General features: G+C 43.2%; 1 protein-coding gene across 1 annotated transcript; it reads right to left on the reverse strand.

Annotated features, from left to right (window-relative positions):
- Positions 1 to 515: 515 nt before the first annotated feature.
- Positions 516 to 9,522, reverse strand: ccm2l (CCM2 like scaffold protein). Its single transcript, XM_023825602.2, has 10 exons — positions 9,319 to 9,522; positions 8,269 to 8,436; positions 7,830 to 7,913; positions 6,705 to 6,888; positions 5,956 to 6,536; positions 5,322 to 5,451; positions 4,580 to 4,643; positions 4,200 to 4,359; positions 3,573 to 3,711; positions 516 to 1,278 (listed from the first exon to the last, which is right to left on the reverse strand). The coding sequence occupies exons 1-10, from the start codon at positions 9,346 to 9,348 to the stop codon at positions 998 to 1,000; spliced, it is 1,821 nt and encodes a 606-aa protein (XP_023681370.1). The 5' UTR covers positions 9,349 to 9,522; the 3' UTR covers positions 516 to 997.

Genomic DNA, 9,522 nt, shown 5'->3' on the forward strand with positions numbered 1-9,522 from the left:
CATGTATTTGTTAAATTTAACTACTAGCTCACTTAATTAATTAAATTAGTTAAAAAAAAACAGCCAATGAGATATTGATTAGCTATGCGAGGTCTGCTAGTGGTAGACTCAAAAAATATATGGGTGTATTGGATGGTTGCTCTAAATACTGGGGTGACTTTAGGAGAGGTTTTGAAATGGTTGACACATAGACTTAACATTATAGTTTTACACCAACATGAAAATCATTTAAACATCCCTTTCTTTAACTGCCTAAGACTTTTGCACAGTACTGCATATTTTATCATACTGTAAATATTCACATTAAACAATAAAAATACTTTTGCTGGTGCAGCTTTTCTTGGTTTTCTATTCAATAAAAATCCATAATTTTCAATTACATGTCCAAATCAGTTTTGTTTAGTTGTTACAAAGTGCACATTACACGAGCGACCTTTGTGAGTCGTATGCTTGAACGCCACCATCTGGGAAAACTATAATCACAGAATAGAACAGGAAGTCATAAAAACACTGTCTTCTCATAATAAATGTTTAATTCCATTGCTCTCCTGAACAGTTTGAATGCACTAAAACAGTGTGCATGCAGGTTTTTGGGATAACCTTTAGGTCAGCTGTTCAAACCCAGGTGTGAGGACTCTTTGGCAAGACAGTCTAATAAGTAATATAATTAGGGAGTTGCATCGACTCTTTATGCTGTCACTGTGACTCTTTATGCTGTGGTTGGTCGAAACAAAATCATGATCTGGATTTTTACTTTCTGGACCTGGACTATCCATCACTGCATATCATCCATCCATCCATAGGGATAGGCTCTTGACCCCCCGCTGCATATCAGTCTGAAACAATTCACATGTTCGTTACAGGGTTTTTCCAGAACTGGAAAGATGTCCTAACCAGGTCTCAGTGAATCTTTGTCCCGTTTATATTCCAAAAGGAACAAAATGTGTCATTTAAATGGATGAGAGGTTTTCCATATCTCAGTGTTGGCTGGCCAGCCTCACAGGTAGTAGTCCTCTTCTTCGATGTCTCCTTCACCCTCCTCGAAGCCCAGCGCCTCAATGTCATGCGTGATATCAGTGATCATCCTGTTGAAGTCCTGCGAGCCGGAAGGGAGGGACCAGCTGTCGTAGCCACGCACGGCCGTTGCAGAAGTGCTGCTCATGCTGCGCTTGATGCGGCCAAAGCTGTCTGTCAGGATCCCGCCTTCCCGTATCCCAATGCCTTCTAGAAAGCTCTCAAAGATGCCAACGTCTTTGTCTGGGATGAAAGGCCTCATACCTGTATTTGAAGCAGGGATATTGCATACGGACAAATTAATTATTATTATTATTATTATTATTATTATTATTATTATTATTGTTGTTGTTGTTGTTGTTCTCCTTCTTTTGCTATTTTATTGTTTTTGTTGTTGTGGTGGTTTCTTGGACTCCTTTGTCTCTGATTCCACATGAGTGACATCTGCTCTGCACATATAAGGGCGCCATTTGTATCTCCCTGCTAATCTGTTTTTTAAATAGAGGAGTAAGTATGGAAGTTAAACCCATATAGCTGGGGCCTGTATCACAAAGCAGGGGGGTGTTCCATGAAGCAGGATTAAGAGAAAGTCTGACTTATTTCGACAAGCCTGGCTTATTTAAGTGGGAGTTCTGTTCCATCAACGTGTCTTAAATGAATCCCCGTTACCATGGTAACTTACATGAGTGAACAAGTCTGCTCCAGACCAGGTTAACTGTCTCGCTTAGTTAAGCATTGTCTCAAAGAACGTCTGATGTGTGGGAACAGATTCCCAAAAGACCGTTCCGTCAGACGAAATTCTGTGCTGTCACTACTCATGTAATGTGACCAATATAATAAAGCCTACAAAAATCACGTCTTAGCATTCCAATTAATTCCAAAAAAGTTTTTTAAAAAAGCATACCCATATTACAAAGGTCAAACATGAAATGCAATAACTGAAACTGAAAAAAATTTGGATAAAATGATATGAACAAGAAGATATTTTTATATTTTGTTTAGTCACAGTCTACTTTGAAAGTTTATTAGTAAAAAGCAAAGACAAGATACGGTTATTTGTGCAGAACATTTCACATAGATGTGATTGAAAGTATTTACGGTAATCAAAGAATAAAGATTATACAGTAAGAATGACATGTGAACTCAATCCAGAAGGTCCCCCATTGGCTATGGGGATTGAACCAGGAACTTTCACAGTATAAGGTGACAGCATGAACCACTGTACCACCGTGCCCCTGTATCAGGCACTTGCAACATTTACATAACTTACACATTTAGTCTGTATGCAATTCTTTGTCAAGCTAACTCCCTGACTTTATTTATGGTCAGAGTATTGCCTTTTTTAGCGATTACATCTTTGTATTCTTCATACAGCTCCATCAGCAGCGTTTGTTCTGCGGCGGGAAAAAAACACCGCTCTCGTTTTACACACTTTCCAACTCATTTGATCGATCTATCGTTCATCCATTCATTTGGGCTTCTCAAATATCTCGTGTCTGCGCACTAAGTGAGACTATGCAAGTCTGTCTTGTATGAGCCTTGATTAGTTACAGCTGAACTGCATTAGTGGAATGACAGAAGGCTAAGTTTAGAGATGGCGGTAGTTTGAGTCTGTCTTTTTCAGGAAAGTCTGGCTTTCTTTAGCTACTTTCATGGAATATATCCCCCAGAATTTCTTACTTAGCCAGATAACTTGTCGGATTTAAGGTAGTCTTGCCTAAATGTAAGAGAACAAAGGTAAAGTCCATTTAAACTGGGGTACCTTAAGTCTGACAGGTTATCTGGGTAAGCAAGAAATCAGGTTTTATGATTCAGGCCCCTGGTCTGTGATGCTGTCATTATTCTTGGAGATACCCACACAAACACGGGATCTGTAAATGTAACTACACTGCTCTCTCTACCGTGGGGCTGCCCCCCTCCCAAGCATATTCCTGAACAACACAGCTTGTTTGATCAAGTGAGGACTTGAATTTGACAAAGGCTCATCTGTTCATATCAACTCAGAGCCCAGGAAAAATGAAACATTTGTTTAGAGAATCTTTGCGAGTACAAATGTGTGTTCTCATCCTGTAAACAATCTCTGCAAGCTCATGGAAACGTGACAGCAGGTCTTTGCCCACTGCTGCTGTAAGCAATTATAATCTGGACCAGTGAGATACAGTATACAGTTATATCTTCCATAGCCAACAAGTAGACCCTTTGGGCTGCCCTATGCTGTAGACTCTGGTTAATGGATGAACTGGATCCTAGTTATGCAAATAAGGAAATTGGATTAAGGGTCCAGATAGCGCAATTTTTCCATTGCTTCTCTCCTTATCTGCACAGTTCTTGTAAGTTCGGGCAGTAATAAATATTTATTAGTAGGGAGACTGGTCCTGGTATGGTTTGCAATGCTAACCGTCATCAAAAAAAAACATGTTTCAGGATGTTCACTTATGAATATTTATGAGTCTTCACCAGATCTTTGTAGCATAGGCTAGAAACCTTTAGCAGAGGCAGGAACAGAAGACACTTTGTCTTGCCAGGAAAATGAAATCTACTTGGCACAGTTCCCTCACCAAGCAACAGGAATTTTCTGGTATCTCCATACAACTGGAGGAGGTCTGAACAGAACTCCTGGATGGGTGCACCCATTCGGTACTCCCGCAGGAGGAGCGCAAACTGCTGGATCTCCTGGGGACTCAGTCTGCTTCTTAGCTGTGAAGGACAAAGGGACACTGAGGATTGGAAATGCCATAAATAGCTCTAATTACTATACTATTGAGTCACATTTTGTTTAATCATGAGATGTATGTGAACAGGTTTGCATTGATTTAAAAGAAAATGTAAAAAAGAAAATTGTTTTACTTATAAAATGAGTACAATGTTTTTCTGTTATTTTCTACATTTTGCCTAATTGTTGGTTTCTGTTATTCTGGATGAATCTACTGCAGGGCTCTTCAAATCTGGCCCTAGATTCCAAATTCAGGCCTTGTTTTCAGTTCTCCCAGGTATTTCATTTAATAATTCTGATTCTGATTGGCCACAGAGGCTTCATACCCAGCTCACGGGTAAAGGAATGCTGGAAAATCAGCAGTGCTCGGCCCTTGAGGACTGTGATTTGAATAGCCCAGATATAGCGTGTGAAATGGATGGTCTATCAGTGGGCATGCATTCGGACACTGTAGGCAAATCCTGGGCCTCACTGTAATCATGTACTCCTGCATGAGCTGTAAGCCTTCGCTGCTGGGCTCTCCATCACTGTGTATTGAGGCAGCACTGCAGTAGGAGTCATGCAGGGAGAGGGAGGAGCTCTCACTGTAGTTCTCACTGTAGTAAGGGTCAAAGGTCTCATGTGATCCATCGCTATAGGGAAGGAGCACACAGAGATTTTAGGACAAGTTGTAAAAACACACTTGTCAAATGCTGGTTATATAAATATGCTTCCCCCATCTGAGCTTCTAACAGAATTCCAAACCAATTTCCCAGGAAAATCTTATAAATTTACATGGCGATGGGGAAGACTGTCAGTGCAAAATGTCTGGGGTCAGCAGGTACCGTTTGATTTAGGAAAAGTGACACTTACAAAGAGCTGCAGCAGCTGAAATCTGCATCGTAACCATATGTCATATCTGTCAGGCAGCTGTCACCTGAGAATCCAAAGGCCACAGCAAAATTTATGAAAGAGATGTACATACAGTTCTCTCAGCATTTTTGCAAAAGAATTTTTCACCCAGAAAGCTTGGTTGGGCTATACTCATTATTAAATATGATCTCCTTCAGAAGTGATAATGCTTGTATTCTAAATGATGTGTATATTATGTGTGAACCTATATTGCATGTTCTTATATATGAGATAGAATGTATGAGCGTGAGGCTAACCCCATGCAAGTGAGTGTGAAGTTAAACCCCTGCTTGTGAATGTGAGACTAATTCCATGCTATCGAGCATGATGCTAACCCCATACTTGCGAGTGTGAGTCTAACCCTGCGAGCACGAGGCTAACTCCCTACTTGCGAGCATGATGCTAAACCCATGCTGATGAGTGTGAGGCTAACACTGCGAGCATGAGGTTAACCCCATGCTAGTGAGTGTGAGGTTAACCGCATGCTAGCAAGCGTTTGGATAACCCCATGGCTGTGAGTGTGAGGCTAACTCCATGCTGATGAGCATGAGGCAAACACTGCATGCATTAGGCTAACCTCAGGCTAGCAAGGATAACCCCATGCTTGTATATACAGTATGTCTGACCATGTACGTTCATTTATGACTAAGTTTATACGTGTATGAGGGGTCCCGGGTGCCAGTTTCACGCTGAGCTGACTCACTCCTCTGTAGCCAGTAGTTGTCAGGGGTAGTGTAATGGTAGCCAGCACGATCCACACACTCAATACTCTGGTGTCCATATATGATCTGAAACATCTGGCAGATCAAAGCACAGTACTCCTCCGCAGCATCCTGAGAAAGATTATCAATGCAGTCAGCTGGTGAGCTCAACATCCCCCCCAGCTGGGGACTGTTACTTTTGAGAAAAAACCTCAGCACAGGGAGGCCTATTTCAAGGTGGCACGCACACACACACACACATTAGTGGCTTACACTAATATTGGATATTACGTAAAAGCCATGTTATATAACAGTGACAGACATCCCACCTCTCCTGGAAGTTCAGGGAGTCTCCTGCAGATGGACACCCACAAACCCCCCGAAGTTAAACAACTTCTACTGTCGATACTCCATTTCCCCCTGGTCAAAAAATTCATAGCCAGCACCCAAACCCCCCCCCCCCCCCCCCCAGAGGGATGCCTGTACTGGGTGCCACAGTAACCTCACAAAAACACGTTTATACATTTGCATACATTTTCAGTGTGAGGTTAAAATGGTGCTGACCTCTCCTGAGCTTATACTGTTTCACAATAAATCTGTGTTCCTGGTGTCTGTTAATGGCTGGTGTCACCTTACCCTGTTTTCCACTGCCAGTATCACCAGGTTACAGTAGGCGTCCGGGCAGGGAGTTGGCTCCAGGGGGTTGTGATTCCGTCTCTCCCAGCTTCCGTAGGACTTGCCCCTCTCCCAGCTGCCTGTACAGGCGTGCCTTCGCTCCCAGCTGCCCCCTGCTGTTTGTTTTTTTTCCCAGCTGCCCCCTGGCTTGCCACCATGCCTCTTCTCCCAGCTCCCACCTATCGCACTGGTGTTTCGCCTTTCCCAGCTCCCCCCAACGGGCCGGCGGTCCCAACTCCCTCCTGCTTTGTGGGTCTGTCTGCGCTCCCAGCTACCGCTCACTCGCTTTCGCTCTAAGCTTCCCCCTGTACTTGTCCCCCCACCCCCCCCTTGGACCCCTCCCTGGACTCCTCCACCTGCTGTTTGTTTGGCCTCATGTCTGGAGGAAGGCTTCCAATCCACTCCACAGATGGTGTGTCGACGCTCCATAGTGCCCCCTGATGGCCGTGGGTCAGTATTGCTGACTGTCTGCCGGCGTCCCTCAATACCTCCTGGCTTCTTTTCTAAACTTCCATCTGCAACTACTGTGTCCACATTCAGGCCTGTATTATACAGAGATACTTATTAAAATCAAAATAGCACATTAATAAGGTATACTATGTATTAATGTACAAAATACACACAGTGTGAAAAGTAATTCGCCATTATATTATTTGTTGCTGGGCAACAGATATGTTAACAGGGTGATTTTCTTTATTTTTCTGCATCACCTGTTTTCAGCACTAGGAGGTGCAGTGCATCATCTCGCAGATAGGAGGCAGCAGCAATCTCATGTGTGGGGATTCGCAGCAAGAGCTTCTCGTTGTCTCGCCAGGTTAGCAGTAGGCAGCGAGCCGACAGGCTAAGGATACAGTCCTGCTCTTGGCTCAACTTGAAGGGTAACACCTTTAATGTCTAAAAGAGGACACATAGGCTCAGTTGCTAAATATCAGGATGAAATGTGTTTGTGCTGGAACATCTTTACAGTATATTATGTATGTGTGTGTATATATATGGCCGTCACTCTTTGTCAAACCCTTGTGTGTTTCCACCTGTTTCTCTGATTGCTGCATAGCTCAGTGGGCTGAGTGTGGGGCTTAGAGACTTATTTTGTTCCCACAATAAAAAATATATATATATATACACAGTGCTTGAAGTGGGCCGGAACGCAGCGGAACGCAGTTCCGGAACTTCTGTATTTTCGTCTTTTGGGTTCCGCCACTTTTTTCTGCGTTCCGGTACTTACTGAAACTGATCCGATGCAGCGACAGTGGCCCGAGAAAATTAGAGTTCCTGCACTTATTTTTTCCCACTTCAAGCACTGTATATATATATATACACACACACACACGTATAATGTGTAATAATATGTATAATAATAATGTATAAGTAACCGCTACCCCCCACACACATACATGATCCCATTGTCTTTTTCATTTCAAAGAATATATAACCCAGGTACTTTTTCTCATGGTCTCTTGTTTACTTCTGATGGTTTTTACATCTACAGTATTGGGGGTGCTGTATCACTCTGAGGGTTATGACTGTCTGCCTGTGATCAGAGGGTTACTGGTTCAAATCCCATGGCCAACAGATTGATGCCACTGTTGGGTGCTTGAGCAGGATCCTTAACCCCATTTGTTCCAGCGGTGCTGGAAGCTGGCCCATCCTGTTCTCTCACCCCACAGCTTGCTGGCAGATCAAATGGATGAGTAAAGTAAACTAATCTGTAATCAAGTCCGAGGGTAGGTTCCTGACATGAGAAGTCTTGTCCCATTATTAGCACCTTATAATAGTGCATATCGCATTGCTTCCTGTATGCACGGACACAGTTTTGCGTACATAGCTCTCCTCACCCGGGCAGTGTCCAGCAGCTGCAGCAGCTCATCACGACTAGATGGGTTTAAGGAACAGGAAACCCAGGTCAAATGGCCAAGGAACTGGTGAGATAAAGACCATGTCGTAAGTGAATATTTGCGCAGTGTGCAGTCTAGCTTACGCAACTTCTGCAGGGGCTGCTGTGGACATAAATAAAGTGCCTTTGTGACAAATGTCTATAAAGGAGCCTGATTGATGGGACTCTGAACCAACAAGTACATAGTGTGAAGTATATTGAAAAGCCTAAGAGAGGGACTCTGAACGCGCTAGTACCTAGTGTGAGGTTTATAGGAGAGCCTAGTGTAGGTTACAGCAGGTCAGGTGTGCACGTCAACTCGCTTAACAAAGAAATTAACTAACGATGCTCTGGTTGGAACCATAACCGAGGCATGTCTGTGTGCAGCCGGAGTAACTCACCTTCACCTCTTTTTCCAGATAATCAAAGATCAGCCTTTCGGGGTGGATGAGGTAATCTGGAGGGTAAAGTGGGACAGTATGGAGGGGCCGCCGGTACAGACCCCCCCTGTCCACCTGCTTGCGCCCCGACTTGGGGAAGACCAAGCGTCGGATGGGGGAAACTAATCCCTGGATGGAGGAAAAGTCTGTTACTGTAGCCAACTGTAGTCACTATCAGGTCAGGTGGGCTTTTAAGACAGCCATTTTGTAACATTTGCCTTGTTTTAAAGTAGCATTTCGTCTCACATTGTGGCTCAGTTGAATATTAGCATAATGTCACCGTCCACAAATATATAACTAAAGGACCTCATAGAAAAGGTAGAGCTCACAAATACTGTTTTGATACCATTTTTATTTAAGCAGCTCAAATATCACACACACACACACACACACACACGCACGCACACACACACACACACACACGTACGTCGGGTAAACATATCTTTATGGGGACCGCTCATTCATTTCTATGGGGAAAATGCTAATGCTACCTATGACAACCTTAACCCCTGCCCAGCCCTAACCATAACCATAAGTAACCTAACAAAATACAAGAGTTTTTGCATTTTTAGTTTTTTCATTGCAGTCACAGATTTTTATTAAATTGAGTTTTCCCTTATGGGGACCAGGAAATTGGTCCCTATAAGGGAAAAAAACGGGTATTCATCACGTTGTGGGGACATTGTGTCCCCATAAGGTAAGGTACTGTATACCTGGAGCACACACACACACACAGAAACAATGTAAAACTGAATAAAAAGTAGTCTTCCCTTTCTAAAAAACAGTAACAACAAAAGTAAAACAATAGATTTTGACACCAACACAAGGCTTCTCCATGTACATTATGCAATGATCACATGATGTTCAGTACAGTATGATTACATTTTAAAGGGTACTAGGAGCTGTAGTGTTCCAAAGACAACCAAAATCGGAGCCATTATAATCTACAGGACTCACTGTCAGATAAATATACATAGTAACAGAAAGAAGTTGTGGTACAATGTAACCCACCTTTTTATGTTTCTTGGGCTCATACTCCATACCTCCTGCCCACGGTCGGTCGGTAGTGAAATAGCCGATGTGCTTCAGACTAGATGCAGGCTACAGTCGCGTCCAGAGTACCGCAAGGCTCTAGGCCGTGGCAGAACAAAGGAAGCCTGACTTTCCTGTTGCAGAGGAAACTCCACCAGAAATCTTGACATAAATTCCCAACAG

The sequence above is a fragment of the Paramormyrops kingsleyae genome, chromosome 6, assembly GCF_048594095.1.
Source record: "Paramormyrops kingsleyae isolate MSU_618 chromosome 6, PKINGS_0.4, whole genome shotgun sequence".
NCBI lineage: Eukaryota > Metazoa > Chordata > Actinopteri > Osteoglossiformes > Mormyridae > Paramormyrops > Paramormyrops kingsleyae.

What these genes read in the sequence shown, in the direction of transcription:
- ccm2l (XM_023825602.2), bottom strand. Translation starts at nt 9,348, where the DNA reads ATGGAGTATGAGCCCAAGAAACATAAAAAG. An exon ending in TACTGGCAGTGGAAAACAGG is followed by an intron (nt 5,452 to 5,955) that starts GTAAGGTGACAC and finishes AATCTTTCTCAG; the next exon opens with GATGCTGCGGAGGAGTACTG. An exon ending in TTCAGCTGCTGCAGCTCTTT is followed by an intron (nt 4,360 to 4,579) that starts GTAAGTGTCACT and finishes CCTTCCCTATAG; the next exon opens with CGATGGATCACATGAGACCT.